This window comes from Panthera pardus, unplaced genomic scaffold, assembly GCF_024362965.1.
Source record: "Panthera pardus isolate Hobbes unplaced genomic scaffold, ASM2436296v1 HiC_scaffold_17, whole genome shotgun sequence".
Classification (NCBI taxonomy): domain Eukaryota; kingdom Metazoa; phylum Chordata; class Mammalia; order Carnivora; family Felidae; genus Panthera; species Panthera pardus.
Genome location: NW_026526732.1, coordinates 48922383 through 48940578, shown reverse-complemented (window position 1 = coordinate 48940578; position 18196 = coordinate 48922383). Strand labels below are relative to the sequence as shown.

Here is an 18196-nt window from a genome sequence, read left to right as displayed (position 1 = left end):
GAAAAATAAAATTAAAACAGGAACAGTTCAGGATATGTGACAATTAAGTGAAATTCAAATTTCAATGTCCATAAATAAAGTGTTACTGAAACATGGCCACGTTTATTTGTTTACATATTGTCTACGGCTTCTTTTGTGCTTCAACTGCAGAATAGAGCAGTTGTGACAGAAACCACATTCGGTACTCTCGTCACTTCACAGTGCTGATTGGAGCACTGCAAATTGCAGCGATACAGTTATAACTTGAATGCATTTTAAGAGCTATGTGTATCATCATAATGTGACATCTTATTACTAGCACGCACCCAGGTCAAAACAAGAGAAAAGGAAGGTGAACTTTGAATGTCATCCTTTTATGGCACTATAACGTGAGGATTATTCTGTTATTGAGTTTAATGGCAGCACAGTATTTATTACATGATGATACCACAGCTATGTTAAAAGAAAATAATGTAAACTGACATTATCAAACTAAGCACTCTTAGGAATAGTCTCAACTCACAGGAAAGCACCATTCAGCAAAGTTATGAAATAAAAGTAGAATGTCTCATCATAGCAGAATCTCTTCACAAAAATAATAAAGCTGTGAGCAAAGCAAGTTTCTAAGTGGTTCATAAGTGGCTTATCAACTGTCGACTAATTAAATGTTTGATCACATCAGTTAAAGAAATATGTCTAGACAAATTAAGTTAAACTTGTTTAAGAATATAAGCATGTGGGGGGCGCCTGGGTGGCTCAGTCGGTTAAGTGTCCGACTTCAGCTCAGGTCATGATCTCGCGGTCCGTGAGTTCGAGCCCCGTATCAGGCTCTGTGCTAACCGCTCAGAGCCTGGAGCCTGTTTCAGATTCTGTGTCTCCCTCTCTCTCTGACCCTTCCCCGTTCATGCTCTGTCTCTCTCTGTCTCAAAAATAAATAAATGTAAAAAAAAAAAAAAAAAAATTAAAAAAAAAAAAAGAATATAAGCATGTGGGCAAGAACTATTACTCAAGAGATGAAGACACAAGAACCAACATCAATAGTAAATTAAAAACCAAGGCAAATAATTTCAAATGGTTTTCCCTGGCTCTCAATGAGCTCACTGAAACATTTTAGTTGTTTATATGAGGAGTCAATTCCAAATTTTACATGACTGAAAAATCAGCTTCTATGAACTGTATGCATGGAATCAACTAGAGACAACATTTTCAGTACTGAGAAAAAACTAATTCACTACAATCTCAAGTGGAATCTAAGACATGTTACAACCGATAATGGTTAAAAAAAACCAAAACTTTATAAATTTCCAAATTCTTAAGTACCTCCTCTATAGATACCGCTCTCAAACTGCCATCAAGGGTAACTTTAAAACTGTTCTAGTAATTTAGAGATAATTTTATCCATTAGTAGAGAACAAAGCCCCACTGCACGTAAAACTACACAAACTCATTCAAAAAACAAATTTCCTTTAACACAACGTTTCATATTTTTGCCTTCAAGAGTTAAAACTTACAAAATGTTAGAACATGAACTTCAGGGTCATGTCATTTCTCATTAGTTGAAACTATAACCCAAATCTAAATCGCTACACTACTTCTAGTATTTTTTAAAAGGATATTTAATGGGAGTTTTAGATATACATAGGCATTTCTCATTCTCACTAATCCAAGGAATGGGAAAATGTCCTGCATTTCTACAATGGTTTATAAAAAATCCATAGAAGACTCACCATAACTACTTTTAACCTACTTGATATGTTTTTTAAAGCCATAGATTCATATTGTTTTAAACTTTTTTCATAAGAAAAATAACACAAATTAACTTACTTTAGTAACTCAAGGATGGCAAGTACAATATCATTAACATAACAGAATCCTGATGCTTCTGATTTCTTAGCATGATGTAATCCTCCAGCCCAGTTAACAGCCATATCAGTTTGTTGTCGGTTTAACTTCACAGCTCCAGCTAAAAAACCAGACAGGGTAGACTTTGAAAGTGTTTAAAATAAAAAACAGTAGAACTAGACAAAAGCCCTATATAGAATATGCCATGTATAAAAGAACTTAAAATTACAAAAATATAAGGATCATTGTCTAGGGCACAAACAGCCAATTTTTTCTTAGATAAATATATATATTTTTTAAGTTTATTTATTTTTGACAGAGACAAAGTGCAAGCATGAGCTGGGAAGGAGCAGAAAGAGAGAGGAAGACACAGAATCCGAAGCAGGCTCCAGGCTCCAAGGTGTCAGCACAGAGCCTGACGTGGGGCTCAAACTCACAAACTGTGAGATCATGACCTAGGCCAAAGTCAGACGCTTAACCGACTGAGCCACCCAGGCGCCCCTCCTTAGATAAATATTATCCTATAGCTGTGATCTGATTAAATAAGGGTATATATGGAAATTGGTAACTAGCGAGGCAGAAGAGAGAAATCTCTAAGTGAAAATATAATAGCAGTAAGAAACTGAAAACTTCAAATCATTATGACCATAAAACATGGGGAATTCATTGACTGATTTTTAAAGAAAGAAGTAACTACCTTTACTTATTTTTTTTTCAAAGTAAGCTCTACACCCAATGTGGGGCTTGAATTCATGATTCCTAGATCAAGAGTCACATGCTCTACCCAATGGGTCAGCCAGGTGCCCCAAACACAGGGGTTTTTAAAGACAACTGTACTCTACCATAAACATACAGACTACTTTTTTGTTATTAAAATCCACTACCATTAAAACTTTTGCTCTAAACAAATAACCCAAAAGATACATACTAAGTTTAAGTCATTTTTTTTTAAGTTTGAGAGAGCGAGCACAAGCAGGTGAGGGGGAAAAAGGATCCCAAGCAGGCTCTGTGATGCCAGCACAGAGCCTGACGCAAGGCTTGAACCCACAAACTGTGAGATCTTGACCTGAGCCAAAACCAAGAGTTGGACGCTTAACCAACTGAGCCACCCAGGTGACCCTAAGCCAATTTTTAAATCTGAATCAGGACACTTACCAACTGAGCCACCAGTTGAGAGCTGACAAAACTCAAAGAGTCCATCAAACACTGGACAATCCTCTCCAACATTAACTGTGAAAGATGGATTTCAGTTACAAGCCCTTCTGTGAATTAATGAAACCTTTTCTTATAAAAACTTTATTTGATGCAATCATAAAACATCTTGGTAGAAAGCTAAAGTTTGTTACTTAAAAATATATCACTTATCCAAGGTAATTAAAGCATTATATGTGAAACACCACCATCAAATCTTACCAGGATTATTTGTAGAACATCTCTACTCTATTACCAAAAAATCAGTAGCAATCAAAATATAAAACGTATTTGATTTAATTAAAACACAGACTTAAATTTAGGCATTTCTCCTCAAATATTCAATTAATCAAGATTCTACAAAATTGAAGCAACTTTAATTCCTTTATAATTTACTCTCTCTACAATTCCTTACATGCACAGACTATCCATAACTTTGAACTATATTTTAGCGAGTACTAAAAAGATAAAGCAGCAGGTTGCCTACCCCATCTCAAAGGAGAAGAATTAACTAAGTTCATAACAGCCAGGGTGTAGAAGAAAGGAGTAAATAAAGCACGAGAAAACAACACCTACAGATATGTGACACACTGCAATATATTTAGTTCCTTAGTACAGACAGGATAAAAGGGACATATATGTATATAACCCATTCTCAAGTCTCTCCCCACCTCTCAAATTACAACTTCTTCAAAAGTAAGGGTAATTGTTTTACATAGCTTTGTATATATATCCTTAATCTAACACTACAATGAATAAATTTTAGTTTCTTACTGCTCAGATATAATCATAATCATAATATAATTCAGTACTATGTATTAATAAATCAATCCTGTTAATTCATCTGTCCCATCTACTCATGACTTTTAATCTTAAGCCTACATCTCCATCAAAAAAACATGTATAAATAGTATGTTCTATTTACATTACAGCATTTTACTGAATAAATAATCGATAGTAGAAATGTATACAAAGTTCTATAAATGTATGAGATGCCTAACAACTACACTTAATTTAGCATTATTGAAATTGTTCATTAAAAAAACATCATCACTAAAATTGATTAATAAAAACACTGATAAGAATGAACTCCAGTTAACAAGGTTTAAAAAACTGTGGCAATCATTCTAGGATGACACTTTGCATTACACTTTCAAGCCAACCGATCACTAATAAAATACTTTTTATCTATAAAATGCTTTATAGAAGAAAATCAAAAGTGTCACTAACAATGGGAAGGAACAGATTATATATTACAATCCAGATTAACTAAAGCACACAAAGAAAATGAGATATATATACCAGGCTAAGACCAATCAAAGTATAATTACTTTTTTTAAACAGCAAGGGAACAAAGTCTTCCCACTAATACCCATTCTCCCAAAGTTAACCAAAACAAAGAGTAGAGGAACACCAAATAGCTCTTTGGCAGTTTGGCAAATCAATAGGCTTCAAGTAGAGTTTGCTTTTGTTTTTTACAAAGTAGCTTTAATATTTTTACATTGACTTCTCAAACCAATAATTAAAATAATATTTAGATCAGGCAGAATACCTAGATTTGGATAACTCTAATTATAAGCTTCTAAAAATACTCATTTACACTTATCAATACTAGCATATATTTTTAGCACAGAAACGTACATCTCTGCATCTGCTTACTATACTCAGACATATTATCGGGTCTTATTGAACGTAGAAATTTGATGTACTCATCACTGTGGTATTTTGTCATTTCCTCAGCAGTGGCTTTATGGGGCCTCTGTGAAGAAAACCAAATGTCAGAATTGTGGAATTACAACTGGTTATATCAGAATTATCAAACACAAAATATACATTTTCCCCTAACCGTCCTCTAAAAGAAATTAGGCTGGCCAGAACAAAATAAATTTCAAAGCTAATCCAAATTTATAAATGTGTGTTTTTAGGAAACCGTATCAATTCTGAAGCTAATTTCTACTCCTTTAAAAGCATTAGACAGGTCTGGCCCCAACTATAAATTAATCACTCCTTTTATTTTAGTGGAAATGGCTCAACACTTACCGAATCCATGTTCAGAAACACTTTCTTTCATTTTCCGTCACAAACCTTCTATCATAAACCTGCTCTGCATACAGTGAGAATGAGACTCAATCTCAATTTTAAGTCTTTGTTCAGAATCTCTCTTCCTTTCCTTTGCCTATCTTAATTATCCTTGTGCCCAAGAGCTCAATTTTATTTATGACACACTTCTCCCAGAAGCCCAGAAGGCTTCCAGATAGTCTTATCCAATCCTCTCCTCTAATGTTTATATTTCAAAGAAAATAACTCGTGTATATACATACATATATATATATACATATATACATACGTACATACATACATATACACGTATACACACACACACACACACGCACATATATATATATATATATACACACACACATACATACACACACCCCCAACACTGTTAACTGCTTCAAGTCTTTCTTTTCTCCCCAGATAGGCAAGAATTGTGTCTTACATTTGTTTATATATACTCCCATCAGTGCAAAAACATTTAAAGCAGTTGTATCTTAAATGTTATTTATATTCTGCACGTCCACTAACACACTGTTCCATATGCCAATTTTCTAGAATTTTCTACATAATTCTTCCGTAATAGTCCCAGGTCAACTCTTCAGCAGCACAGCCAGGTCAACCACTACAGTAACAAAAATATTTAGTATGCTAAACTGAGTTGTTCTCCAGAATGCGAAAAGGTGGGATATGGGAAACTTTTTAAAAGTAGTGGAGGAGCAGGGAAAAGAGAGGCTACAGTTCCCACACTCCCAGTTTTCTCTGAAGAATAAAACAAAAAGGAGTTTCTGTTTTCTTCCAGACTTTTTCATCTGCTAAATGCCCTCCAAAGGGAGTAATAAAGTTTCAGGGCAGTAGATTAAAAAAATAAAATCACTGCTGAATATTTACCAAAAGGTATACTCACATATATTTCCATTTTTCTATATAAGCCATAATTTAGCAGCAAGTTGTGGGTCATGCGGATTCTATGAGGTTTCATGGGATGACCCTGTCCATAATAATAATTCCCAATATCACCTAAAATAGAAAAACAACATCAACTGAATAATACGAACAAGAGAATCTTCACAATCTAAATTTATGTAGGTTTATCAGTAGCAGGCATTTATCACCCAAATAAGATTTAAAACCTTAAATGATGATTTTGGATTTTTCAACTTTCAAATTATATTAGAAAACCAAGATACTATGTACACGTTTACATGTGATAACTCCATTAGTATATGTTATGCTTATTTATAGATTAAGGCAAGGAAGCTTTCTGATTTTCAGCTTACCAAAATGTCTTATTTAGGATTAGTTCAAATAAAATACTCCGTAATGACTTAAAAAAGTGGTTTTTGTTACTTAAATTGATAATTACTTTTCATATTCACTGGCAAGTTCAGATGCCTAATGTAAATTCGCGGAGTTTCACTGTTATTATTTAAAGATTTTACAGCAATTACTTCCTGAATATTTACTGGCATTCCAGAAATCCTTTAGAGTTAGAATTATGTGGGTTAAAACATTCCACATACATCCTTATCACAGTTTATAAGAGAAATTTTTGGTAAATGAAATTTAGATCGTAAATAAAATTTTGCTCTGATGAGACACACATACTCATGACATTTTTTAAGGTAGAAAGGGTATTCTGTCTCATTCTTAATGATTAAAAGTTGTAACTGCCAGCCTACCTTTCCATGACATCTTATATACCAACGTTTTAAAACTTATACATAAGGTCTATTTTAAAATGAGCAGGTAACAGCAAAACCAGATTTTCATCTATCAAATTTCAATAAAATCAATACTTTTAGGTAAAGACCTAGTGGTTTTATAATAAAAATATTAAGGAAACCTCTAAAAATATACTATTTTTTTAATGTAACAAGCACTTTCTGCAACAGACTGTATTAAATTAGAAATTATTTTAGTATCAATTCTAGTCTTTAAATAAATAATTCCGAAATTTTGTTAGGACAGTCAAGCTGACTTTAATGGCTTGAAGTTAATCACTTCAACATGAGTTTATGTAAAAGCTAGGGATAAAGAATACCATTTCCCTCTCTATCTTCAGGATCAAAAAAATCTTCCAAAATCCTAATATACACATTTGGTTAAAAATTTTTTTTAATGTTTATTATTTTTGATAGAGAGAGACACACACAGAGCAAGCAGGGGAGGGGCAGAGAGAGAGAGAGACACAGAATTGGAAGTAGGCTCCAGGTTCTGAGGACAGAGCCCAATGGGGGGCTCGATACCACAAATGAGGAGATCATGACCTGAGCTGAAGACAGCCGCTTAACTGACTGAGTCACCCAGGTGCCCCCACCTTTTTTGGTTTAATGTAAACTGAGAACTCAAAAACTTGCATTTCTCTCTTCCATGTACTTGATAATACTCCAGGACAAACATTCCTGTTTTATAATGGGCCTATTTTCATAACATAGCTATTTCTAAATACTACTACTGTTTTATTTTGTTGGTATTGTAACACTAATTTACTTAACTCATTTTCAATACAAACTCTCTTCCGAAAACAACATATACACAGTCATTTAAAGGGAAAGCCACCTTTCTTAAACCAAGAGCCAACAACAAAGCTAAGACAATACAGACAAGTAGCTAAGGAAGACTATCGGGATATGTAACATTCCTCTGCGTATATATATCACAATTCAGAGGCCATGTATGAAATAAACTACCTTTACAAGGATATACTATGAAGCTCAGTTCTACATGGTTGGCACCACACATACTTCCTTGAAAGCAACCTGGTCTCAAGAAATTGAGGTATGGAAAGCCCGCTAGAATCACAAAGCACCACGTACCCAAATTAATGCAAGGAAGGTTACTTCTAAGTTATCACTACCAAGAGACCATGAGAATAAGAATAAAGAAACTCGTCTTCAGAGAACTTCCAAACACTTGGTTAGATTTACTAAGATGAGATGTCTCTAACATCTATTATATTTTAAGACCAAATAACTCTAGTTATAGACATACTGAGAGTCCAATGGAAAGCCACTAATAATCTAATAATAGGAAAGATGCCAATAACCTACAGAAGGGTGACTACAGTAGCAATTTCTCAGCAAGCATGTTTGAAAAAAAAATGATAGCAGCAATGAACATTTATTGAGTGCTTACTAGGAGGTACAATTCTAAGCACTTCACATTATTATCTGTTAATCTTGTCAATTAACCCTATGATGTAGCTATTTATTATTACTATTGTTCCTATAGTGAAGTAATGTGAGATGCAGCTGAGTCCGGTAATATTGCCAAGCTAGAAGAGCTAGAGTCAAATGTGGGCAGAACAACGCAGACCATCTTTAAGCAGTAGCTAGTAGGAGAGCAACGACATTTACAGTCAGTAGAAATGGTAGGGGAAAGCCTGGCTAGGAAAGGATATAATATGGTAAAGGTTTAGGGTCTTCACTAATTTCAAGAAAATGAATATAAGAAACTACCTATCTAATCCATCACTTTTTTACCAATATAGGGTCCTCCAATTTTGTATGAATATACATAGCTTTCAACAAGTTTTCTCTGCTACAATTTAGGCGCCCCAGACCCATCAAAAATATGTGCCCCCTACCTAAATGACACAAGTCCACAAGGGCAACCAAGCCAAAGATAAGTATTAACTGGTTTACCAAGAATTCCCCCAAAATGTAAGGGGTTAATAAAAGAACCATCTCCCAATTCTTTCTGGTTTAATCCCATATCTCAAAATTCTCTCAAGGCTGCTTTGTAGCCATCCACTTTTCAATAAACATAAAATGCCTTTTCTTAGTTTTAAGAACCTACAAATTCCACTCATCTAAGTGGTGAAGTAATGCAACTTGGACATTTTATTTTAACGTTTATTTATTTTTGGGACAGAGAGAGACAGAGCATGAACGGGGGAGGGGCAGAGAGAGAGGGAGACACAGAATCGGAAGCAGGCTCCAGGCTCTGAGCCATCAGCCCAGAGCCCGACGCGGGGCTCGAACTCACAAACCGTGAGATCGTGACCTGAGCTGAAGTCGGATGCTTAACCGACCGAGCCACCCAGGTGCCCCGCAATTTGGACGTTTTAAATGTTATCTTGATTTTCATCAAAATACATAAAAATGCTTTACCAATGAAGCAAACATCAGAAAAATTAGCTCAAGGTGGTTCCCTGAACACAATAAATTTTAATCGTCAACATGAAGAAATCCTCACAAAGAATTCATTTTATCTGCAAAATTTTAGCAACTGTTCACTCTTCAAAAGAAGCTATCAGAACAAAATGGCTACTAAGATCTACACTCTCACCTAAAGTACTTGAGACTAGATGTATTTAAGATTTTTTTTCAGGTTTTATAAATGTAGTTGTTACATCTGTTGTATATTATGTGATATCCTGGGATCTACACAGCAGCCTATAATCAAACATTAATACTTTTGCAGCAAAAAAATGTGAAGATTCACAATATGCAGAATAATGATTATAAATATTAATTTTTTCATCTTCCACATACTGCTTAATCCACTATCTTTAACACACTGGCCACTGGCTTCCATAAACTGCTCTCTTGGACTTTACTCCTACCCCATAACCACTCCTCCACCAACCTTTAAGTATCAGGAGCTTCTCAAGTTCATTCATTCATTTAACAAAATCAAGAGACTACCATGTGCCAGGCACTTTTCTAGGTGCTTGGACAAGTCAGTGAACAAGAGGACTGCTCTAAAAACCTTCTTCTCTTAGGAATGAGTCACCTAATCTGTTCCATCTAGATAGAAACTTAGGAACCATCCTTTATTCTGTATCACCATTAACCAGTTCCAGCTCCATTTCCAATCCACCAACAAGTTTTTTTTACTCTCAAAACCTCTCTTAAATGTGTCCATTTCTGTCAGCCACAACCATGATATTTTATGTGGACCAACATACATTCAATTCTTGCTTTCAGTCTTCCATTCATCACTCTTTACCATCCTTTTTCCACTTAAAGAGTTCTATTTAGGGGCGCCTGGGTGGCTCAGTCGGTTAAGCGTCCGACTTCGGCTCAGGTCATGATCTCACGGTCCATGGGTTCGAGCCCCGCGTCGGGCTCTGGGCTGACAGCTCAGAGCCTGGAGCCTGTTTCAGATTCTGTATCTCCTTCTCTCTGTGACCCTCCCCCGTTCATGCTCTGTCTCTCTCTGTCTCAAAAATAAAATAAACGTTAAAAAAAAAAAAAATTAAAAAAAAAAAAGTTCTATTTAAAAACCTTCAGTGGTTTTCTATTCCCTGAACAAAGTTAAAATCTCTTAGTACATGTCTTGCGTGGTCTGGCCCTTTACTACCTTGCCTTGGCATCCCATGGTTCCCCTACATCTTCCCTTTTGTTTAGTGTGCCAAATCCTAACTTAACTTGGCCTTTGTAGTTTGCAATGTACTACATAGGAAAACTTTTTTCCTTAATGTTTTTTTTTTTAATGTTTATTTTTTAAAGAGTGGGACAGAGCATGAACAGGGAAGGGCAGAGAGAGAGGGAGACACAGAATCCGAAGCAGGCTCCAGAGCTCAGCACAGAGCCCGACGGGGGGCTCAATACCACAAACCAAGAGATCATGACCTGAGCTGAAGTCAGATGCTTAAGCCACTAAGCCACCCATGTGTCCTCATAGGAAAACTCTTTTAAAACTGGCCCATTCTCTTCCTTCAGGCCTTCCTTGTCTGAACAGCCTGCAAAGGTCCACACTTAGGTATACAGCTTTTATTTCCTTCTTAGAACTTAAATAATCTTTTGTCTACCTGGCACACAAATATTAAACCCATTTGATATTTCTATGGGCTTTCATAAACAAGTATAAGCCAACTGCTATGGAAATAGAGAGGAACAGGACTTATTAACCAGTACAAATATCCTTATTAAACTTTTAAATCTGATCTCATTCATATTTCAATGCTATTATCATTCTCTAAGAGATTACCAATTCCAACTATCTCCTTAAATACTTATCAACCGAAGCATTTACAAGTTTTTGTTAAGAAAAATAATTACTAATACTTTCTGTTTTGTAAGAGGAAGCCCCCGGCCCACCCTTTTTTTGTAGGAGCCTAAGGAGGTCCACTGTTGCGTCACCAAAGGAAAAAAGAAAAATCTTTTAGGTACCAGGTTTTGACCTCTTCTTGGACATTAAAACCAGTCAATGTGGTAAAGGATAAGGAGTGGACTGGGTCAAACAGGGATACGAATCTATGTTCAAATGTAATATAGACAAAATGCCACTCATTTTACCTGTCTATAACTCAGAATGGTTTTAAGAAGCAAAGAAAATGTTATATGAAAGTGCTCTATCCATAAAAATAAGGTACTGATCATTTATTCATCAATAATTTAAAAAACCTTTAACTTTTATTTACATGATGGAGGCATAGACATAAGCAAAACAGACAAGACTCTGTCCTCACAAAGCTTGTATTCAGTGAGGTGGACAAAATTCAGGTGATATAAACAGCATGAGAGTGTAATAGGGAAAAAATCAGTAATGAGGATTAAGGTAATAGGGAAAAGTCTCATAAGGTGAAATTTTAAAGAAATGAGTAGTAAAGAATAGCTGGGGGAAGAGGACCCAAGTATAAGAAAAACTGTTTTATTTAAGTGTTACACAGTACTAGGTCTAAATAGTGATGTGCAATTAGGACTACTGGTATTTATGAACTGCTGCTGTAATTCATTCAGTACTCTGATTTGCTGATAACCTGTTTTAGAAAAAATAATTACCTATTTTACGGATAATATTTATACTACAGCAAAGAACCCATGCCGTTTTATTAAAGGCTATCTATCTAACAAAAGGCTTTGGCACCACTGTTACAAATAAAAATCTAAAAAAATCTGTGAATAGTTGGCTGCCAAACAGAATTCTTATGAGTATCCTGGGAGGTGCAATCTTGATAACTTTTATATTCTATCTTTGTATAGTGGTGCATGCTTTTCATTGAACCACTTGTCTCCAAAAATTCTGATGCACACTATCAAGAGGAAAAAACAGAGCACAGAGCACTATACAGACAATTATGTAAATGACATATATATACAACCCTATTATATCACATACATTGTAAAATAGGCACTAAATGTGATTGGCCTAAAGCTTGATTCAAAACAAAGCACATTTAACATTTCTAGATAAAGTGTTATAAATGCATTGTGGGGCCCCTGGTTGGCTCAGTGGTTAGGTGTCTGACTCTTGATTTGGCTCAGGTCATGATCCGGCCCACATCTGGCTCTGTAGCAGGGACCCTGCTTGGGATTCTCCCTCTCCCTCTCTCTCTGCCCCACCACTGCTTGCGTGGGCTCTCTCTCACAAGATAAATAAGTAAACTTAAAAAAATAAAATAAATGTGAGTATCACAGACAAGGCCGTTAACACAGCTTGGTTTGCTAATTACATTTAAGTACAGAAATCACATCATTTTAAAGTCAGAAGGGATCTCAGCAACTAGTTATGTCACTTTACATAGTATTGATAATCTTGTAGTACATACAAGAATACCAAGATTTAGAAGGGAGTTTTTGGAAACTTTGGAGGCATGGGTCAACAATTGCTGCAGTTTCCTCAAAGGTTTAAGGATACCTCATCCATCAATGCCTGAAGGTTCACCTGGAACCAGCGTTCCAGCCATCTAAAGGGTATAATACTGAACACTATAAAGCATACAGAGAAAAATACATGTCTTCAAGAAGTCTCTTTCATTTGCTAGATATTCTCTCTGTGTTGCAAAGAGTGTGCCTAATGGTCCCACTAAGCCTAAACATAGGATTCCTATGGTTTAGAATTCGCTTCACTCCTGTCTTCTACTCTCTTTACCAACACATTAAAAGCAGCTAATTTAGGCGAGCAGATTTTTCGTTTCAATCCAATCCATGTTGTATACCTCCAAGTCTCCCCATTCTTTGGTGCAGAAGCTACTTTACCTTTCTCTTTCCTCACAATTAGAAAAAGAAAAATTACCACTACCTTTATAAGCTGACAAAATAGGATTTGGGGGATAATGAAAATGTAAGCTTTTTGAATTAATTGTTCAAAGCTTAGTATATATGCTATCACGTACTAATAATTAGCATAATGATACCCAGCCAACTTAATAGTTTCTCCAAAACATTTTATTAGCTCCCCCCACCCCCGACAAAAATCCAAAGAAAATTCCAAATGAAAGCAACCAAAAATTCCATTCTAAAAATGAGGCAAGAGCCTTAGATTTCCAAAAACTCAGTTACACAACTGGTGTTGGTCATCAGGTAAAGCAGTTGAATGGTATACAGTAAATAAGTGATACTCATGAGACTTGATTATTTCCACTCTACCTATCAAGCCCCGCATCCTGCCCTTGGCATCCCATTCCCTCAGCAAAGGATCATCACAAATGGACCCAGAAACAAACAGCTGTTCTGAAAACTGCTCCTTAAGTGTACTTCCTGCTTCTACAATTCAAGTCTGATGACAAGAAGTTATAAGCAGCTTCATTAGAGCCTATCACTGTCAATAGCAACTAAGCTGCAGGAAGAGCCTTAGCACTAGTTTCCCCCGCTTTTTAAACCTTAGAAACAATATCATTTTAAAAATTAATTTGCACATATGGTTATTTACTTTCCAATTTGATCAGGGAATGGAGAGCAAGGGCTCTGCCAGTGACTCAAAATATGCATAAATTTTTAAAGACTGATCATTAAGAAATATAGTTCATATTAAAATTAAAATGTACTCCTATCTCTATCCCTCCAGGATGGCATAATTTCAATTTGTATTACACATATATGCAATGCTCTCAAAAAATGTTTTATACCACAGCTGTTAACTACTTAGTACTAGCCATCAAACATCAAACAATTTAGATTTCTTCTGTATGATCTGAAGTTTTCCCCCAAAGACACATTTTATATGGTCATTTTATATGATCAGGCATTAAAAGATTCATCTTTGCTAAATGAAGTAATATGGTATGGCCATTTTCAAATTAAAATCAGCTTCATTCTGAACCAGATCTCTAAGGTCTGGTTCCACCTAAGATTTTGTAATACAAATAATACACCACTTGTAGGAAACAACTTTCAAGATTTGTACTGCTTGAGACACATCAAACAGCAGGTCACGGAGCCTGGCTTCTTTGTTAACTTTTCAAAATCCTTCTGTGGAGAATAATCCAGGAGAAACTATTTGCCGTTAATGTCTTTGTGTAACGTCTCTGCTCAAATTTCAAATGGGAGAACCCCTAAAATTTAAGCTATCTGATTTTCATATTTTACTGTGCCGCAAGCTCAAGCTTACCTGATTATTCAGCACTTTCCGCACGACTCCTCAAAGTTTTCCTACACCCAAACTCCCACCACCTAGTAACAGCTTTCACAAGCAAGATGCCAATGCTCTCCTAAACCTCCAAAGCAGGGTGTATTTCCTGATCGAACAAAGAGCAACAAAGAAGTGGGTGGTAACCGCCTCTCACAGAGGCAAGCCAGGACCCATCGAGTCTGATCCACGAACACAAGCAGTAACAGTTCCACGTCTCCCTAGCACCGTCATATTTCCCGCGAACACTAACTACCTCAAACTCGAAAAACCCCGATTTTTTTCGAGGAAGTGAAGCCTTTTCGTTTGAATCCTGAGAAAGTGGCGCTGAAAGCACCGGGCGAACAAAGGAGAGGGATGGAGCCCCGGCGAAACGGAGGAGTGAGTGTGCCCCAAGGCGTCCATGGGCCCCCACCCTCAGTAACTACTCGCCAGCCGCGACCCGGTCGAGGGGTCCGGGGTGAAGCTGGAGACGGAGAAAGGAGCAGACACTGCGGCCAGCCAGAACCGAAGAGGAAGGGAGGGGCGGGGCGGGAGCGAGCCGCGATGGGGGGGGGGGGGGGGGAGGGACGGGGACTGGGGGCGGGGCTCTCGCGGCCGCGGGGCTTTGTGTGAAGTCTGGGCCGGGGTAGATATTTTGACCCGGGGGGGAGGGGTCGGGGGCCGGAGCAGGGTCCCCCAACACCTCCGTTCCCGCGAGTGGCGGGCAGGAGAGGCGAGAGGCCGGACCATCCCCTTGGCCACCTCCACCGAGGCAGGGTAGGCCGGCGCCGTCCTACAGGCGGCCGCCTTCAGGGCGGCGGACCTTACAGCCGGAGGGAGAGCTGCAAGAGGGAAAAGGGGGGCGTCCACCTGGCACCCGCCGCAGAGCCGGCGGGGGCCGCTCGCCGCGGAGGGGCTCCCCCTGACGGCGTCGGGTCGGGAATGGGTTAAGATGCGGCCAGACGTCGGTCCCTCCTCCTTCCCACCCCTCAGCACCGGCGCCCACTCGCTTCGGCGGCCGCGGAGTCCGGCTCGGCTCCCGGCCTGGCTCCCCAGCCCTGCCCGCCCACCCTGCCGCCGTCCCGGCCTCTCACCATCGTAGTAGTAGCAGACTTTCTTCTTGCCGCCTCCCTGACTGTACGCCATGGGCTCCCCGGCCACCGCCGCCTCCGGGCTCCGGCTCCTCCTCCTGCTGCTGCTGCTGCCGCCGCGGCTCGGCGGGGAAAGAAAAGGGCTGGGGCGAAGGTGGGGGTGGCAGTCCCGCGGGGAAGGGCCAGCCGAAGGGAGGAGAGGAGGGGGTGCCGGGAGGACTCGGTACCGCCCGGCCGAGGGGCCGAGAGCGCGGAGCGGGGGGTGGCAGCGGCGCCAACTCGCGACACTGGGGAGGGGGAGGGGGCAGCCAAACCACCTCCGGAGGCCGAGGGGAGGTGGGGCGCGTCCACTGTGGCCTTCACGGGGGGGAAAGAGGGGTCCGACTAAAAAAGAAACCTTGTCAGCCTTGAGATAAGAGGCCTGGTAATGATGAATAACTTGTGGAGAGCGGCGCCAAATGCAGTCGTGAAACGACAAAAATAGTCAGGCTATCACTCCACAAGTAGCTAAAGGGAGTGTGGCGCCGGGTGAGCGCTCTCTCCCTCACAATCTTCGCACAGTGGTTGCGCCTATTCGGAGTCTGCGCAGTCGCGCCTCCCCAACCATAGCCTTGGCCGCCTAGACCCCCTCCGCGTCGTCCCACGCCGCTCCCCTCCCCCACTGTCGCGAAGCTCCCGCCCGAGCGGACCACGTGCCGGGAACCGGGCGGGGAGAGACCACTCTTGCACCCCTTCCGGCCTCTTCGAACACGCCGGGCTGCAGCCCATGGTCCCTGGGCCGGGTCGCCTCAGGTTTCTCGTTTGTTCATTTATTCTTTATTTTTTGTTGATAATTGCTCCGAGGTTGCGACCTGTTAAGGGGACCTAATACAGACAATAAGTAGTACAGTACTGCCTGGTTTTGAATGAGTATTTATAGAATGCATTTACATCAGGGCGTAAAGCACAGTGCTAAGCATTTGCACTTATAATATTTTCATTGATACCTATTTATAAAAGCTACCTGTTAGGCCATTTAAGACTCCCCCAAACGCTGAGATGTAAGTATTATTCCTATTTCTTCTTTAGTAAGGTACTTGGTCGTCTCCACTGTTGATGATCCAGGGTTTGAATTCATTCAGTCTTCCCCCCCCCCCCCCCCCAAATCCACATATCCATACTGCTGCTGCTGTTTGGACACTAGAAGATTGGAGCAGAATGCTAAAACACTTTCAAAACTCATGGAAGCGATAAATACCTGTGTCTGATCAATAGGTCAACAAACATTTGTCAAGCACCTATTGTAAGCCAACTACATTGCATTGTAAGGGGTGGGGGCTTCTGACAGTCTACAGTGTAGCACTCTTATTCCAACTATATCTTGTACAATTTTCTCCCAAATACCCGAATACACGAATACACACTCTTCCATAGCCTCACCAAAAAAAAAAAAAAAAAAAAAAAAAAAAAAAAAAGGCCTTATTGAAGCAGGAGCCATTTGGAGCCACTACCAAAAATATCTTCTTGATTTTGCTATTGACTTCAAAATCCTCAAGGTATTTATACTTAAAAAAGCAAGTTTCCTGGATCTCACCCCAAGAAGTTTAAGAAAAGTCCAGAGTAACCCCTTTTCCCTAGTCTGTATTTTTAACAACCATACCAGGTAACTGATGCAGTTGGTACAAGAACCACAGTGTGAGAAACATTGGCTTAAGGTTAATTACGAGGTATTGACTTTAAAGTTTTACTCTATCAAGTCCAAAATCAACTTGGTAGATTCTGAGCAAAAACTAATATTCTTCTCAGATTCAGCAAAGTTAAGTCTGAAATGAGACTTTATTTACTTCAGGAAAATTTCCCTGACTCTACCTACCTCCTTGACCCCAAGTCTTTCTTTGTAGTTCTTGGGACTAGTACTGCTCTAGCTTAACACCACGTTAAGTAAGATAGCTCACAACTTCTTTTAACTTCTGATTAGAATAGAGGTTAGCCAGAGGAAGGACTATGTCTGTCTTGCATGCAATTTTATCTCTGTGCCTATGACATGGGGCAAGTCACTTAAACTTTTTTTGGTCTGAATTGCCTTATCTGTAAAATGAGGCAGGATCACTTAAAGAATAGTTCCTCATATGAATACTGAGTGGCTCAAATAAGAAAGTTAATATGGAATAGTTTTTAAACAGTGAGAACTTTGTAAATATAAGGGATTATTATGATTGTTATTACAATACTGGTAATAATAATCATTGTTTGCATCCACAGCATTTAGCTTTGAATGTGTGAGATGAGCCTGGGCATATATCTTAACTGTTGAGGAACTTGTTATGTTATTTATTATTTAATAATTTTAAACTAATTGAAGCAAATTATTTTACCCTTAGAAACTAGCATTGGAGAAGGATATCTTACCCAGTGACAAGAGCTGACCAAGTGAATTATGTGCCTCAACGTCATAATGAACTGTAGATTATCAAACATTCTATCAGAATTGACAAACTCTAATTTCATTTACTGTATTCAAACTCATCTCTCACAAACCTTTTTACCATCAGAGAAAAGAAAGTCTTTTGGGTACCTGGGTGGCTCAGTTGGTTGGGCATCCATCTTTGGCTCGGGTCATGAACTTGCTGTCTGTGAGTTCAAGCCCCATGTCCAGCTGTGTGCTAACAGCTCAGAGGCTGGAGCCTGCTTTGGATTCTCTGTCTCCCTCTCTCTCTCTCTCTGCCCCTCCGCCTCTCACGCTCTGTCTCTGTCTCTTTTTCTCAAAAATAAATAAA

General features: G+C 38.9%; 1 protein-coding gene across 2 annotated transcripts in view; it reads right to left on the bottom strand.

Annotated features, from left to right (window-relative positions):
• HDAC2 (histone deacetylase 2) overlaps positions 1-15753 on the bottom strand; it is a 29669-nt gene extending 13916 nt beyond the window's left edge. The window contains exons 1-5 of one of the 2 annotated variants that reach the window (XM_019443138.2): positions 15444-15753; positions 5975-6087; positions 4654-4771; positions 2977-3051; positions 1804-1942 (exon numbers count right to left, since the gene is read on the bottom strand). In XM_019443138.2, coding sequence (XP_019298683.1) covers positions 1804-1942; positions 2977-3051; positions 4654-4771; positions 5975-6087; positions 15444-15495 — 497 coding nt within the window. In that variant the 5' untranslated portion in view covers positions 15496-15753. Of the gene's footprint in view, positions 1-1803; positions 1943-2976; positions 3052-4653; positions 4772-5974; positions 6088-14349; positions 14458-15443 lie in introns of those variants that run through there. The other variant, XM_053904554.1, reaches the window with a different exon arrangement.
• Between the last annotated feature and the right edge of the window lie 2443 nt (positions 15754-18196).